The 18,614-nt window shown below is 35.5% G+C and overlaps 1 protein-coding gene across 1 annotated transcript in view; it reads left to right on the plus strand.

The window, feature by feature from the left end:
- Positions 1-570, plus strand: part of spon1 (spondin 1) — a 51,542-nt gene extending 50,972 nt beyond the window's left edge. The window contains exon 16 of the mRNA XM_005813524.2: positions 25-570. Coding sequence (XP_005813581.1) covers positions 25-188 — 164 coding nt within the window. The 3' untranslated portion in view covers positions 189-570. The remainder of the gene's footprint in view (positions 1-24) is intronic.
- Positions 571-18,614: the final 18,044 nt, after the last annotated feature.

Genomic DNA, 18,614 nt, shown 5'->3' on the forward strand with positions numbered 1-18,614 from the left:
TCTTTTCTGGATTTCTACCTTTAGGTTGCAGAATGAGGCCCTGGTCCAGCTGGACAGAATGCACCAAGCTCTGTGGTGGAGGTATACAGGAACGACTTATGACTGTGAAGCAGAAGTTTAAGACTACCCAGCTGTCCAGTTGCAAGGACAGAAAAGAGATCAGGGCATGTAATGTCCAACCCTGCTAAGATGTATCAATGGGAGGAAGGCTGAAACAGGAAGAGACGCGGTCTGAGAAGAAGAAGACAGAGCACACTGTCGCACCATGATCCAATGCACTCTGTTTAGGGCTGAAACAACAACTTTCTTGACTCTGTACGTGTGAATCCAGAGCTCAGGTCATTTGTTATTAAGAGAAAATGAACTTTATGATCTCTCTGGAAATTTGTTGATTCAACTTTGTTCAATCTGCTGTGCTTCAAAAACTAGCTCTGATACACATATATCTCTTTTGCAGCATTACTGTAAACTTATTGTGGTATATATATGTTGAGAAAATGATTATAAAATTACTTGTTGATAAGAATAAAAAAAAAAAAACTGCTTTAACTTGTGGTATCCCAAAATAATTAAGTAGATGATGAAGCACAGGTGTCCAGCCATTCCAGTGATTTTTATGGACTTTTAGTTGTTCAGTGCTTTTTAGGACCCATGAAGCCATGTTGACTTTTTATTTTTACCCAGTTCTTTTAGATGCATCATGATTGAAGACTATATAATTTGGAACATCCTTAGAGTATGTATCGTTTTGCAGTGTATTTTTTTATAACAATGTGTCAAGATTCTTACCAAAGTGTTGTGTAGGTGTTTTCTAGTTGTGTGTTCCCCTTTTTTCCATTATTTCTGTTCTGCTAACATATTAATATTTTGGAATAATATTACCTTTACAATAAAATTAAATGTGACAACTTGTCACATGGATCTGTCTTTTTGTTCACACGTTTAAGATGTATTGCATGTTCTGTTTTTTTTTTTTCTTTTTCTTTGTGCTTATCCTGCCACTAGATGGTGACAGGAGGCCTATTACCTTCTTTCATGAAAACATTCCTGGGTTAGCAAAAAACAATGTGAAGTTATGTTAAATATTTACACAATATGTACTCCCCCTCAACTGTACATACCCCTTTAAAAATGATATGTTTTTGATACATACAAATAAAAAAATATATAATTATATTGCCCCATAACCTAATAATAAAACTAAGCAAGAAATATATCTGTTAGGAAGAAATAATAAAGTTTACACAAGACTAAGAGTCTGTGAAACTTTGATTCGATTTCTGCATTCAGATATCTTAGGAAGAAGTCTGTCAGCATATCACATCATAACTTCACAATATTTCCCCCAATATTGGTGAATATTGAACAAATGTTTGTCCAAAGAAAATTGGGAAAATATTCTTTGGGCATATTTTTCTCAAACTGCGACTGCATCTTTTCTCATGTTGGTGTTTTTTATGCCAGACACACTTTTGAGATGTGGTACAAAAAAAAAACTTCCCCAGTTAATTTACTTTGGCTGTGAGACATTCAACATATTTAAGAATATTTTTTCAGCCTCTTAGCAAAGTATCTGACCAGTTTCTATCTTATCTTTTCAGTAATTAAAACAAAAACTTCAAACTCAAAATTTAAAACCTCAACACAGTCCATGCCTCCAGGAAGCAATCGTTTCTCACAGCTGAGAGCCCAGACCCTCTGTACAAAGCAAAGTTTTGATTTTACCAGGCTACAATTTAACAATCCAGTGGAATTATTTGGAGCCCTGAGCCTCTGTAACTTTTCTGCTTATTACAAATGTGGAAAATGCTTGAGAATTTGATCTACTAAAATATATTTCTAATAATTACTACTCCATATGCATTTTAAAAAAATCTATATCATATGTTCTTACAAGTTTTTAAGTAATTTATGAAGATTTTCTTTTGGATTTTTATAGTTTTAATGCCTCTGCAGATCCAAAAAAAATCAACTGTATTATTAATACATTTTTATGTGGAGCTTGAGCTTAACCAAAACATAGGTAAAGAAATATAAAACATATTTTAGACAGCTACATTTTTACAAAGGACTGTGGCAGAATGTGAGGACTTCTCAAAGCTATTTTTGTCTTAAAAATAAAATTCTTTTTCAGCCAGAAATGGTAAGTTATTTATTTATTTATTTATAAATGTGTTCTCTGGACATATTCTGCCCTTCTCTCTTTTTGAAGGGCAGAATATGTGAAGTGAAGGGTGAGAGTGTCAGGCTTTCCTCATGTTGCAGCCCCAGGGACAGGGGTTAAAAAAATGCATATCACAATCCCTTTCCTGTTTCCATGCCAACACAACCACACATGGGGAAAGCCTACACACTTCACAAGCAATGGAGACATGGCAAAGGGAACCATTACAAGCATGACTGAGATGTTAAAGAACTGCCTTAGAGAGTACAGTATGAGGAGAGCTGAATAGGTTAAGAAAATGAATCGTATCATTTTTAGATTTTGAGAGAATGTGAAACTCCTTAAGCTCTACTAAGTTGCTCTGTGGAGGTGCCTGGTCATCTGACCCATTTGTTGCTCTAATATGTGGCTTAAAAACCAACTCAAACAAATACAGTGATTATGTAATGAGTCCCTCCACAATACTGTGATATTATAATGAGTTTCCTCTGTCTGTGAACACATTCATTAATATTTATATACTGGGTACAGACCACAGTGCTAACCCAAATTCTGATCCTATTTCTATTTTAGCTTTTTTTCTTTCTTTTCTTTTAACCTAGGTCGTCTTAAACAAGACATTGTGGCCCACAATGAGTTGGCATCATATGCCACAGTTGCATATTTTGGCATTCATTAGAAAAATCACAGAGTTTTTTTTTTTTTTTGCTGCCAGAGTTTGGTAAAGCAACCGTGATCCAAGTTATTATACCATTATGTCTGTGAGTAGTTGAGTAATCATTCAATTGGTCACACTTTTTCTTATGTTGTTTGTCTAAAAGCATGTCTTGCATACATCTAAATTCTCATTTGGTGGAGAATCCTGTCATGTCTCGAAGTGTTACCTTTGATATTTTGTGTTGTACGTCCAGGTTTGGTGTTCAACTGCATTTGGATGGGGCATGTGATATTTGCTAAGATGTTACCTCGTTTTTTTCATAATTAATGATCTGGAGATGAAAGTTTCCTACTCAATGCACAGTCTATGAATACCCTAAGTGGCCACATAATCATTAACTGAAATAATCAGAAAGTAGGTCAGGATGTATCACACGGAGCATTCAACACCCCATGGTGAGTTGAATTTTCATCAGATTGCATAACATGTGATTTAGTAATGTTATTGTCAGGTCACTGCTTAAAGATTTCAGTTGAACTTCTGTCGATTTTGAAGCAGCAAAGTGTATGTGTGGCATTTAAGATATATCAAAATTGTGAGTGATTATTTTTTTTTCCATACAAAAAATATTTCTGAGAGCCCCGCTTACTTGTATATCAAGTTGTGCATGATGCAGTGTCAGATGCCACTGAAAGGCAAGGCAGATCTGCTGCAGTGGTATTACCTGGAGCAAAAACCATAAAAACTAAACCTTTGTTTGTTTTGGAGTGTACGTAATTTATTTCATTTCATTTATTTATAAGTTTTAATAAGTACGTACGATTATCAATATAGTCATTTTCACAGACGAAATCACAAAGTCCTTCTGAGACAGACAATGATATAGAGCATACCAAATTTGGACAGATTTTGTGAAACTTCTCTGTTTCACAAAATCTAAATGAAAAAAAAGGTAATCCTAAATGAAGCAGAAGCACAGGTACAGCAATGGTTTTTGTTTCACATCCTAGCATGAACATATAGGAAATATTGGATTTCATAAATCTATAAACCTTGAGTTTATGAAATCAAGAAGATGGCAATCCCTGCAACGTCTCTTTTTCCACAAATGTATAGACCTCTGGTACAATTGAAATACTCTCAATTTATGACCTGCTAAGACTTAAAGCAAGAAGACTGCCTCAGTTTGCATCAGAGTAGACTTCAACATTTTTCATTTTATAAACAATTACAGTCAGTGAGGCAGAGTCGGGGTTTTGATATGTGAAGTTTGCAGCTTGGAGACTGGTAATAATCTCCCACAGGGTATGGATCATTATCTCAACCTAATGCATCCTTAATTTTAAAATGACAATGGTTATTCTGCCCAATGTCCCAGCTCTCTCCCATGTCCCCCACAAATCTTCTTTGCTGTCTCCCATTTGCACATTTGCAAAAAAAAATGCGAGTATGGTAGAAGACACACAAAACATGACAGAAATATGATTATTTTTGAGAGAGACATTAAAGACATTAAGTTTACTGATTCAAACATTCAATTCTCTGCTACTGTAATTGCATTTAGAGAAATATTTGTTTCACAAAGAAAAAAAGGACCATCATCATATCTAATGCATTTCAGCGAGTGGTGATTTGTCATTCCTGGTGTTAAGAAAAATCTCTGCCAGCAAGTGAGGTAGAGTAATTCCATAACTTCCGTGAGATTAACCTTCCATTTATAAACTGTAACTATTTTTAAATAAAAAAATAAACAATGCCAGTTCTTTCCTTTAAATGAAAAGCTCAAGTTGAGATCAGTCAATGTCAAACTTTAGAATTAATGACCTAATCTAACACTACAGGTCAAAACAAATTAAACTGCAGTTAACGTTTTAAAAAATTATGTCCCCATTTGATGTAAAACAATTTCTAGAAATAAAAATGTTAATTTCAGCCATCAATATATGAAAAGAGAATTTTCAAAATACACTATGCATATTTTGTTTCATTTCTAAAAAAAAAAAAAAAAAAGTCTATTTCCTTTTGAATAAACTTTGTATAAAACTTTGTAATATACAATAGTGTCTCTAATTAAACAGACTTAATTTGTTTTGATTTTGACCCAAGCACACTCTCAGATCCAGTAGTCTGCGTTTTCATTGGTGGATACATATGCAGTATTTTTCTGCAGCTTCATGCTGGGATAGCTTGAACCTTGTGATGTCAGCAGAGATGTTGATTTCTTCCTTCCATCCAGATTGCTCTGGGTCACAATGACTCAGAGGGAGACACAGAAAACCACCACCAGACCATCCATTTGTTCTCATATATTTTCTCATTTCTGTCAGCCAGCAAATTAGAACATAAAATCTGGTAATTAAGGAAAAACCACGAGACAAGAAAGTACAGCAAATAAAACACCAAATCATTAAACTGAATCAACTGATTCACTCTCTTTTTTGAAATATTGAGCTCACCTGGGACTAAGCCTCTGAAAGGGGATTTGTGTCTCTTTCTCTGTCTGATTAGTAGAGGGTTTCACAGTTTGGATTAACTGTTCTAATCGTTTTTTTAAACCAAAACACAATTAATATATTGTTTGGAGGTTGCTAAAATGAACATTTCTGATATGCTCTGGACTGAACCTGAAATCATGTGAATCTCAAATTTCAACATCGATCATATTGAGTAAAAGTAGCTCTTTCTTTTTAACCTAATTTTTACTAGGTGTTAAAGTATGTAAATAATGTTGTCCCAAAAAGAGCAATTATTGCTTAGTAACACTCAACTAAAATGCTAAGTAAAAGGTGGAGGATGAGGAAAACTAAAGCTACTAAAAGGCAAACAGTAAGAATATACTAGTAAAATAATGGGATCAATAAAATAATTCAAGGATGTCATAGCTAAATATTAACTGTAAATTTGGAAAAATTAGGTTTATTTAAAAGGAATTTGTGAATGAGGTCTAATTTATATTGAGTTATTTATATGGCTAGCCTGGGATAGAGTTAATGAATATGCCGACAGAAGACTACATATATTCTGGATCCAGAAAAGTCCTCCCTTCACCAGCAAAGCCGAATAAATTTACATGCCGTGTCCCCAATGGTGGCCTTGGGTTGCAAAAGAGAACAACTTCCTTCAGTGGCTCCTCTTTGCTAACACAGTAACATTTTCATGCAATGAATCCACTCCTATTCCTTCTTAAACTGAAGGTTGATTGAAACAATTCATTATGGGATTAATAGTTGCTATACCAACCTTCTTGCTCCTTGTATCCATGTAGGCCAATATGAATAATAACTTTTCCAAATATCTTAAACTGTTCGGTTGACTTTCACTAATGAGAAAATATAGAATGATCTTACTAAGTACTACAAACACCTACATCTAAATTTTTTTGTGGATTGAACTGGGTGGGAGTCAATTATAGGATGAATTTAAATATTTAATAAAAGAAAAAAATGTGATGTGTGTGTGTGTGTGTGTAAGAATTGTATTTTGTTAAAAAACACAGAAGCATGTTGAAAAATCAAGAAATAATTTGTAACATACCATATTATGCCCATTAAAACTACAAGTTGTTATTCTCTGTGTGTTCCCAGAGTGCACATAGTATAAAGATTTATCCAGAAGAGTTCCTGGTCTTAAATTAAATCCATCAGAATGAAGCCTTTGGGAAGCTACATTAGCTATCAATAGATTCTAATGTTCATTTGGTCTCTACAGATTTTTAAACCATAGATAGATGAAAAGGCTTCTGGTAAATTACAGTGTAGCATAGTTTATATGACAAGTTGCACAAAGGCTCCATGCAGAGTGTTTGTGTAGTAGAGAATATATGAGATGTCATAGCATCACTGGAGAAAAGCAAATGACATTCATAAAATATATTTTATATATTCACATTTTTAAACACTGTGCAGGTTCATTTAGCCACTGTTTATACTACAAACTAAAACAACATGCATCAGTTCAAGAACTTTATTTCTTAAATTCATAACAATTGCACCTAATTTACCAAAATGAAAGCTGCTCAAGACACCTTTAGCTACATTTGAACGCCTACTAACTCCATGATCAAACAAGTTCCATTTAGTTACTAAAACTATGAGGAGCAAAACAGATTATCTGCAAATCAATGAAGAGAGCCACATGGAAGAATTACCTAAGCTAATGGCTCCCAGAGACGTCCCAAAGCATGTAATGGCTCCTACAAATGTTTGCTCACACCATTGAAACCCCCTTGCTACATTGTGCTCACTCTGACTCTCTTCCAGTATCCTCTCTCTTCTAGAGAAATTCTTTATCACAACCAATACAATTGCTGTTTTTGTCAATCCCATTTATTTATCCTGAAATGACTTTAGTGTTATTCCCCCTGACCAAATGGGCTTTGCACTCCATGGTTTGGTTATCTCTATACAATGTAGACCAGCAGAGCATGTGGGAAGTGTGAGGATAGCTTACAGTATGAGTAGGCAGTGAAAAGAAAATCTAGGTCTGTATGCACATAATCAAACTCAGTCACTTCCTTTAGCTATGACCAATTTAATCCGTCCACATGTTAACCAAGTGCCAGATCTCACTATGATCGTATTTTATTTTATGTCACATCTAGTGAGTGTTTTGCAAAGCAGACATAGCATTATAGAATATTATAAACCCACAAGGACATATTCTCTTATATGAATCCCAGGAAAAGTAATTATTATAAACAATTATTTTGAATTTATTGCAACTACCGAACAAAAAAGTTCTACGTTTCCAGATTGCAATAATAATAGTGTGGAAAAACAAATGACAGCTTGTTGCAGGACTGAACAATTTGATCATACAATTTGGGATAACCCAGCATGTGCTTTTCTGGTGAAAAAAAAAGAAAAAATCATATTTATTCCAGCATTCATTCAACTTCAACAAATTTGGCTTCTTTGTTTTTCTTTTGCTCTATCTGCCACATTTGATGATTTGGGAACTGTGTATCTTTTTAACAGCATAAGACAAAATTCTTACACAACCAATCCAGTAATAGGATTTAAATACACAGCAAATAATTACAAACTAAGCCTTCTTTCCTTGCTTCCTGCCTGAAGCCTCCATCATGCCGGCAGAAACTAACCCACTAAAGCAGCCAGAACTCAGAGGGACCGGGACAGGGAGGGCACATTACCGCCAAACCCTGGGAGACCGAGAGGTATGGAGTCCTGTCCAGTCCAAGGTCACCCCAACACATCCCTGGGAGCCATAGGCTCCTGCGTAGTCCTGTTTATCTTTCATAATAGACTTTACTTAAAGGACCTTTGTTTAAAAATCTGTATTTCGGATAGATATGTTAATACTTCTGCTTAAGAGAAAGACATGAACACCCCTTCCACCTCTTCACTTGTTTGAATGGTCTTAGTGTTTCGGGGATAAGTGACTTGGGAATACAAACTCATTAGCAAGCCTTAGTAAATCTGGCACTGCAACACATCTATCCACCCCCAGCATCTAATCAAACAGAGACAATACATCAAATGTCTTTAGAACAAATTGATTGATTGGGTATCGCTATGCCAGTTCTAGTGCGCTAAATGATGCGGGCTGACACAAATCAGAGCTTGAAGACTTTTGCTGAACAACAAAGCATAAAGATATATCCTTTTTAAAATGATCTATCCCAGTTTTTCTTGCTCTGGATTTCCATTGTCTTGGACTAATCTTGGTATGATAATGAGGATGTGCAGCTGTAAATGAAGCATGGGCAGGGACATAAGAGAACTGGAGACTACCGTGCCAGATCTGTGAGGTTTCAGCAGACTATGTGGAATAATTAATTTGCAATAGAAGATCTTGAGCACACCAACAGCATGAGTTGAAGCTCAAACAACAGATATCTACTGAGTTTCAAAAGAAAGCTTTTGATGCTGTTGCCTAGAAGTCTTTCCAAGTTTTAAAACAACCTCCAGTATGTGGCTTCTGGAAATTCTCAAAACAATAAAAAAAACATCCACAGAATGGATTCTGACATGTTTTATATATTTTTTATAGCTTTTATATTATGTGGTATTAAAACAGCTTAATAATGCTGACATAAGGTGGCATAATTAGATGATAAATAGTGGAAGCTTTTTTTCTTTTTTCCTTATTAGGAGATAGAGTTGTGTCAAGTCCTATTTGCATTTTAGCAGGTTCTGCTGCCCTTGTGACTAACCCTGTTATCACATGATAACATTGTGCTTCTCAGCCATACCCCAAACGCATAATTTCTTAATTAGCTTACTTCAGTGTTGCTAAGCAATTTCAACTGCACCAGCAGGAAAAGAAGCTGTGAAAGCAATCATTTTAATCACAGAAATTTTTTTTCACTATTTGGTTCCAATGGCTTTCAACAAGGTAATTTGAGTGAAGTGTTTGTGAAGCATGCTGCTTTAGGAGGGACTTATTCTGTGTTTCTAAACTGACATTTAAAACGTTTTCAGACTCGCAATGAGCATGCATAGCTATGTAAAAATAAAAAGCAGAATAAACACAGATTAGCTTGAAGCCCAAGTGAAAGGTGGATGAAACAGATTTCCACCCTGGAAGAATCCGTACTCCCATCAGGACTGCCCTCCCACTTGGTTTGTAGAGTGGGAAGCAAGTAGTCAGTCTCGACTCATGCCATTTTTAGCTTGTTCTGCACCGGTGCCACCATGATTCGACACTTGGTGAGCAGAATAGTGATCAATCCCTCCACCTAGAAATGGAAACGGACACCCATAGCCGGAGATATTAGAGCTATGGAGGAACTCGCTGCACTGTTACTATGGCAACAAGCCATGTGGGGAGGGGTGGGGGATGTCAGTGAGGAGGGTGTCAATGTTGGCTCTCTGAGATTGGTTGCTGGTTTGTTTGGTGCAATGGTTCAGCCTAGCTTTTTGTGCACCTTGAACTAGCTGAGGCTTCTTGGATTTATGATGCAAAAACAGCAAAGACTGCAGATGTGAGTCAGGGAAGCCCAGAATAATTGCTTAAAGCCATGAAAAACAACAACAAAAAAAAGCTTTTTTATATTCAATGACATAATAACTATGTTAAAATTTTCCATAATGGAAGCATTCTGCTCATTTTTAAACTCAGAAATGCTTTCATTGTTTAGCGTCTTCACTTATATATAATATATGCGTTAAAACATTCAATTAGTCTTAGTTGGTTAATTTTATAATCTTTTTTAATCAAGAAAAATCATACAGAATACAGGAATATTGCATTGCTATAGTATTAATATTTTAAGTATTTATCAATCTATTACATGGTTTTTCCACCTATGTGTATTTGGGAGAGCAGTCAGTCAGTGGAGCTTGTCTGAGTCCCTCAGTGTTCTGACCCCTGAGGATATACATGCAACATTTACAAACAGCCTCACCCAGTCTCTCTGATAAATTATTACTGAAATGCTTTCACAAACACATCATCTCACTGTGTCCCTGAGCGACTATACTGTATGCTCAATATCGTCAGAGTCCAGAAAATATGCATTATACAGAACATGTAAGCGGACACCTTAAAACAAAGACATAAAACCATGTACACGCACATTCCAAACTCTTGCCCCACCCCTGCTCCCAAGAGCCTTTTTCCAGCCGTCTTTTTCTCACAAAGATGCTCTGAACACATGTGAGACTATCACACAGGAATAAATCTTTCACATCACCCCTGGAGTAAACAGCTCACTCATCTGCACACTTCAGGACACAATCAACATCATCATTATGGGTGTTTCACAACTGTGCTTCCTCACTCACTAATGACAAGGTGCATCTAAGAAGTGTACCAGCTTCTATTTATTGCAAACATTTTGAACTTTTACTTTTGCATGGGACAAAAAAAAAGTTATTTCATTGTAAAACCAGAATGAAAAGGCAGCAAGAAATTGTGATCTAAAGACTGAAAAACTTTCTTAATTACTATATAAATAGTAATTATAGTATAGTTATTGAATTATTGAATAAATAGTAATTATAGTAATTGAATTCTATTCTATTCTATTCTATTCTATTCTATTCTAAATGCTGGATTAGTATGCATTCTTATTTGTTTCCTAGTTGGCACCAGTGGTCACCAGTTGGAGCAGGAACCACTGTGTGGATGTGCTTGTATTCATCTTCCTCTCCTCTAATCTGAAGGCTGTGTCTGGGAGCGTTCTCCCTTGAGTCTCACCAGGATTAGCAGGTCTCTAACCTCTCTCTGGGATGTTCCCTCCCAAGGGAAACACAATGTCTAGCTGAGCAACACCTCTTGTTCCTGCATCGGCTTTCAATCTGCCACTCATGAAAGAGTGGAGATGATGGACAGGCAGATGAGGCTCCCTCACTCCCTGAGTAATATTGCTCTATGCTCCAGCTCTGGAAATAACACATCAACTGTCCTACAGTGCTGCATACTTTAGATAATTTTTTTATTGCATCTGGATGTTCTTTTCCTCTACAATAAATCCCAAAGATAATTAACCCATGATTGGTGGGTAACCTGTGTTTCACTTACATTTATGTCAAGCTTGTACACTGGCTCATACCTTATAACTTCGCTGCTCTTCTGTTTGTAATTTAACAAACTCGTAATTGCATTTATAGTTTGGTTGTTAATTAGGATGAAATGTATGAGTTGTGATTAGTTCCATAATAAAGCCACACTATTTGATTCCAGTTGCGTTGCTTCCAGAATTGTTTTTGATGCCTTAACTTTAATTCTCGTATACAACCTACTTCAATTCACGTAAACAGAATGTAAATACAGCTGTTTCGGAAGAGTTGATGGATACTTTAATCATGTGTCAAATTAAGTAGGGTACAGAAATTAAGCCTAATTATTATTTTACTACAGGCAATGCATTTAAAAACAAGAGCAAAGAGGTAGGTAAAAATAAGACTATAATTGTCATGTAATCAAGTCTTAAGAGGACATTTTTATTTTATGCATCCAATAATGCTGGTATGACTTGATTTTTACAAGTTGATTCTAATTTTTTTTTTTTAATTATTTGTCTCTTTTAAATGTTCACAAACAAAAATAAAATTTACTTATAAGGAAAAAAAAAATCTATGGAGGCTATCAGCTTGTTTAAGCAAAATCTCGCAATTTATCCTGACACTGATGTCAACAATGTTGTAATAGCTGGGAAAATCCCCAAGGTCACTCTGATTTCACAAATATATAATACACACAAACTTATTTTAGTTGTACAAACTTAGCTAATTTAATTGATGATTTTTGATCCACTCTTTCTGTCTTTTATGTTAATTTAATCAGATAGTTGTAGGTGCTTGATGTCTTGCCTAAATGTCACGAAAAATATATTTTTTTCCAAAAAAATTTCACAGTAAACCCGACAAAAGTGACTACATGTTTTTATAAAATAAATACAGGTGTCACGCTGCAGAAACGCATGTTGCATTATGTATTTCCTTTTGCAATATGTATAAATCAAAAACTTGGCATTGATTTTTTGTAATACAGATCTGGGTCTGAGTTTTGGATGGAGACCATCACTATTGGAATAGATTCCATACATTTAATTAAAAGGTTGTATTAATTAACCCCCGTCAAACAACAGGAAACAGATGGATGAATTATGTTGACAAAATCATAATTTTAACCAAAAGTCAGTCCAAAAGTCCAAATCCTCCTCAAATGTCTTCAGAATATGGTTGGCGTGTTTGATTTGTTAGAAGTAAGGGTAGGCTTAGAGCTTCATAACACTGGGTCTGACAGCTGGGAGTTGCAACTGAGCCAACATAGATTATTACCTGCAGCTATTGGCACTGAAAGATGCAGAAAAAAAAAATCCATTTCACTTCTGTTTGCCACTCGAGAATGCTCTGTACCTCTGTGGCTAATTTCAACATTGTTTAAATATTATTTTTTCCCATTCAGGATAAAGAACATTCAATTTCCATGTCCAGGATGAAATTAAGTTAATTTTTAAAACAGATGCTATTGTCCTTGAAATTGTTTGCCTGCTTTTTTAATTAGCAGATTTTAAATTTTTACTGATTGAGAAAGACATGTAACAATGCTGTTGCTGATTTAGGATTGCGAACATCTTATATTAGGACAAATAATGAAACACACTTCTGGGTGTGTTTTGGTGAGGGATCTGGTTTTGCATTAATCATTTTTTTTCTAAGCAGTTTACAACTACACACTGCCTACACTTAGCAAGGACAGATTTGTTGCTTTCTGTTTAAAATTATCAGTAAAATTCTTTTTTCAAAAGATTCCATTAATTGAAGATAAAACTGTAAAGATATTCTGCAAATCTCTAATCACTGCTTGTTGTCATAACTCCATTTAATCTAAAGGGCTAAGTGGCCCCTGCTCAGCAATGTTCTGTACCACTTTACCAAGATAATTAATTTCAAAGGAAAGAAATAAAGACTGCAAGTTGAAAATAAACCGTTATGTAAACTGACTCCTTTACTGCTTGTTAAAACATGTCCCCTGTTCCCTTCACAGTGGGATTATATTCTAATTCGATCCCTGTGGACAGCAACTGCAAATAAAAAGATTTAGTTTTAGTTTTGCTTGTTGCCTGCCATTCTTAAATGGATATATGTATCTTTTTTTCATAAAGTCACTGCTATTTTGCATTTGCATGTGAACATGCAATTTAAAGTGATTTTTGGTAGGGAGAGTGTGGTTCAGAGGATCAAATGCTCTCTCTTGTTTACCTTGCCTCTAAATCTTTTCCCTCAGGTGTGTGCACCTGATCCCAATCATCTGGCTCCTCTGTGACCTGCAACACCTGCCACACACACTGTCCCTCACTGACTCATTATGTTAACTGTTCTTACGTCCATGTCTTTCCACAGGGATATATCACACCTTTTAAGTTGTCTTGGTGTCTCTGTCATCTTAATTGGCTTACATAATTAACCACTAAAGTCAAAGCATTTTTTCCATTGTATTCTTCTGTGGATGTACTTGACTTCGTCTGTTTAACTTTGCCAGCTGTTTTTCAGATGTCACGTCTTGCTGCATCACAGTGTTCTGCAAATAGTGTATGAGTGCTAACCTGTTACAACTACAATATAATTTGGGAATATATATGTTAAAATGCAATGTAGTAATTTGGTCACATAAAATGATTGAATGTAAAGTGCCAAAGTATTTAAATGTCAGTTCTTGCATTTAAAGACTTTGACATTTGTGGATGATAAAGGAGGAACAAATGTAAGTGTTAAACACTAAAAAAAACAAAAAACATTTCAAATGAGTACATTAACATGATAATCAAAGCAAAAGTTGATAAATCAAGTAACTTGCACTTTCAAAAACAGTCAACTAAAATTAGCCCAGACAAGTTCATGCAAACAAAAAGTATGCATAAAAGCGGAATGAGTCAGACAAATGTATTGAAAACAGGAAGGAATGGAGGCGCAAATAAGCATAAAGGCTAAGAAAAATATTGAAATCTCTCCATACAGAAAGCAATCCCGTCCCCTATAAATGCAAATCATATAAATTGGTTTAGTCCTAATTGACAGACTGTAAATAGATTTCTCATTACAGAGGTATCAGAGAGGTATCTCATGATGGATAGAAGCAAAGAGCTCCAGGAAGGCCTTTGCAACCTTACTGCTGCAAATATACTGATAGTATTTATTACATGTGTTTCTTCATTTAATGTTGCAAAATCTTGTGAAGAATCTAGAGCGAAGACAAAGATGGGTCTTTCAGCATGACAGCAGCTGCTTTTCCATTACAAATCTGCCCAAAACCTTGTTGATATGCCACTAATGTCAAAAAAACCCCACACAATTTTGTAATTGCGGTGTTTGCATTAAATTAAAAAATGTAATTAAAATCACACATGAATAAGTTTCTTCACATGATAAGACATTAAAAAACAAGCTGAAAACCACCTCATCCTGGCACACAAACATGAGTTTTTTTTTGTTTTCTAAATTGGCCTGTTTTCATTAAACAAATTTGTTTTTGCATTTCCAATTTGTGCAATTTTATCATCAATTGAAATGCAGCTTGTGATTCCAAAAACAGTCAAGTTAATACAGATGTTATAATTGGCCATTCAATCACCCAGTGAAGTCACTTACTTTAATATCTATGGAAATAAGTGCATGTCAAATTTAATATTGACACACCTTAGAACCTTCATGGCTTGAAAACAGTTTGTGTGTAAAAAGTGGCCAAAACTTAATGTGGTATTCAAGTAGGTTCTCCATACATTACTTCCCTGTAATGAAGTTGTCATTACAAAAAGGGCATTTTTGCTGAAAAATTGATGGTCATTCCACTGTTTTAGACATACCTTAATGCATGGGCTAATCTGTTCTCATATCTTGTCTTTCTGTATTACTCCTGGGTTTTTTTCTAACATCTGGTGTGAAGTCATGTCAATAGCCAAAATTTTTTTACATTTTCTTTCTGATTTTATTATATAAATAGATGTTTATTTGCGTGACACCTCATCACAGTCAAGAATACGTTAATCGGATAACTTTCTATCTCTCATACTGTATGTCTGTCTTCTTACAACATCTTGAATTTACTTAAAGGTTTTTCTCCTCACTTATATCATTGATGTTCAAGGCCTCTCTTTTAAGCGTACAGAAGAGCAAATTCAAAAAAGAGCAGAGAGGTGAATTTCTTTCCATTGTCCTCCTTGCAAGAATCTCCTCAGAAATGCACATTGTTTGATATAAAGCAAGCTGAAAAGCTTGGACACATGAGAATAATTTATAATAATTGTCATATAGTCTTTTTTTAGCCACATGTGAATTCTGCTGTGCCTTTCTGGCTGCTCATTGCCTCATTTCTTAAAATTGTGTTTACCGTTTGCCAACATTAGACCAGTTTCACCAGAAAAGCTGTAACATTCATAAAGGTCAAACCACAATAATGTGGTTCCAGAACTAAAATATTATAACTTACCGCCAGTGTTATTGTGCAACATAGCACTACTTGCCTGTAGTTAAAAGCAAATTATACATGTTAAAAACCATGATTGATATTAAATGGGATGAGGGATGAATTTGGGTCCTTGTCAGTGAACTGACACCCATGTCCACCTCCTTATACCTCCAAATAATGACCAAATCATCATCGATACTGTCAACTCAAACTGTCATAACTCATGCAGTGAGACCTAAAATGTCACTGCTCTCACATACTGAGCATTGAGTGGCATCACAATATTTATAAAGGGAAATGACTCAGGTAGGGCTAGCCATTTTACAGTCTTGTTATGAAATTGTATTTTTATAGCTGTGGCTGCTTTGAGTGACAATTGAATAAGCCAGGGGATACATATAACAGCGTCTGGTTTTCAGTGAGCTCTATTCTTTAAACATTGCTTTATTCCAAGATGACGACAACTAAAGAATGAGTGTTAAATGGCACTTACTAATTTAAAAGTCAATTTGATTTTACAGACAGCCAATGTTGTTCCTTCACAAAAAAATTGATGTTGTATGGATGTTATTCCAGCTTAATTCTGTTCAGTTCAGATGTAAATTTATACCAATATGATACCATAAAACCCATTTATTAACAAAACAAACTAAATCACAGAAAATGCAATATTCCCACCATACAGCATCCAACAGACGATTTAAGAGGATAGGAAACAATAAAGCACTCAAATTTTGTTTCCTAGTAACCACAACTAGAACTTTGTTTAACCATGTTACTTACCAGAATGTAGCCATTGGAAGAGTTATTGCTCCAATTAACTCAGTATTCTCTCTGAACTCCCCTTTCTCCCCCAAATAGTTACCTTGGAACAGTGCTTTTTTTCTGTCCCTCTGATGACAGAGGGGCAGAAAAATCTCAGATCTCAGATCTTGTTCACTTGCAAGAGATAGTTACTCATGCAGATATGTTATTCCTTAATGGCATTTATCACATCATCTACCATTTATCATGACAATTTTCTTCACCGAGGCAGATCCAGCAAGACCCGAGGCCCAAGGCTATACCACCTCTTATGGAGGGGCCTGACAAAGCCAAGGCACACAAGCTCCACCATGCAGCCACCAGGAGTGAGCCAGCTCATATCTGAGCAGCCAGCCCCAGACACCAAAAGCCACCAACACACCAGCGAGCAGAAGCTCCAACTCTATACTTCCACATCCAGGTAATAATACTTCAGAAGGTGGTCGCCTTAATTCTAGGGTGGAGACAAGTAGACCAAGATCCTGCAGTAACGAAGAAGCCCATCAGATCAGACAAGGGACACTCAATGCCCAACCAACTTCAATCCAAACTATGACTAGACCATCGAGAGATAGGGCCATTAAAAGGGGGCCAAACAAGCCAGAACAGCCCACGAGTTTTGCTGACGTTTAGTGACATATTGTTTATCTTTTGTGAAATCATGATAAATAACCCTCATATGGGCTCATCGTCTTGTTCCTAAATTCTAGGATATGAACTTTAGTGCTATGAGTGAGACTCAGCTCATTAAATGGGGAATGGCTAAGGAGGGCTAATAGTCACTGGTGTCAGTAATCTTTTTTGGTTCTTATCACTCTGCGAACCCTTTCAGATGTTATTAGCTGATAGCAAGAGAAAAAAAAAGCATTGCTAATTGAAAAGCACTAAATTGGAAGGAAATTGGGAGAAACAAAGCGCAGTCTTCCAAGAAATAGGAAGAAGATGATAATGGTGAAGACTGCAAGAAGTGATAATTAAAGTAATTATAGTGAGGAGAAAAGCATATAACCACAGTATTATTATATTTAGGAAGAAAAAGAAAAGCAGAACGACTTGTAGTGAAGATTATGGGTAAAGAGTGCCTTGTTTCAGTTGCCATGGACACCAAGTAAGCTGATTTTGTGCATTGCAAGCACTTTTCTCTGAATGAAATCCCACATACACAACCAAACATTAGGCTCATTAACCATTCAACACAAAAAGCTCACACAACCTTAGCTCTTTAGCTAGAGAGCATTTTATATAATCAGTAACTCGCAAAAACATGTTTTACAGAGATCAAGTAATGAGGACCCCCAGCTGGGTCCAAATTAACAAAAGGTATCAAAGCCGAAAGTCAGGTTTAATCATCCAAAATGCCAATATACTAGCCAGACTCTATAATATCATAATAGTGGTACTTATAATATTTTAATTTCCATGTTTTTCATGTATTCCTCCCCAAATTCAACTTAATTAGAAAGCTGTGGCCAACTGAGAAAAAAAATAATTTTTGTCATATCAGTATTTCACCTTTTATCTTGTCCTTCCAGTTAAAGCCCAAACAGTATTCAGTAAAGTCGGAAATTGTTCATTTCAGCACTTTTTCTTTCTCAGAGCCTGCAATCATGTGACAAAAGCTCAACACAAACACCGCAAACATAAGAGATGGGAAATTGCAGTGCAACAGAATGAATTCACAGCTCATTATAGATCTTATTTATCTTTGATGGAATGGAACAGGCTGGATGTTCTGTTCTTCATGGAAGGAGTGTGAAAAGGATAAACACAGCGAGGCTTTTTACCTTGTTTTAGTCATTTCTAACATAGTTTCCTTCAGTGGCCTGTGTCTTGTAAAATCTCAACAAAAAAACATTAGAATTTTTAAATTCTTAGATAAAATTGCAATTGAAAAATTCATACTGTCTTCATTTACTCATTGATTTCTATACCTCAATAGATTCATAGTTGTCCAATTAAACAAGAAATTGTTTGCCAATTTATGATAATCAGATTATCTTGCATTTGCTTTCTTCTTTATATTATAAGTTATTGCTTTTTCTCTTTAAGATTAATAGTGTGCACACTAAAACTACATACCTTAATTAGTGGGCTTCTCAATCAATGCAACGA

This window comes from Xiphophorus maculatus, chromosome 4 (assembly GCF_002775205.1).
Source record: "Xiphophorus maculatus strain JP 163 A chromosome 4, X_maculatus-5.0-male, whole genome shotgun sequence".
Lineage (NCBI taxonomy): Eukaryota > Metazoa > Chordata > Actinopteri > Cyprinodontiformes > Poeciliidae > Xiphophorus > Xiphophorus maculatus.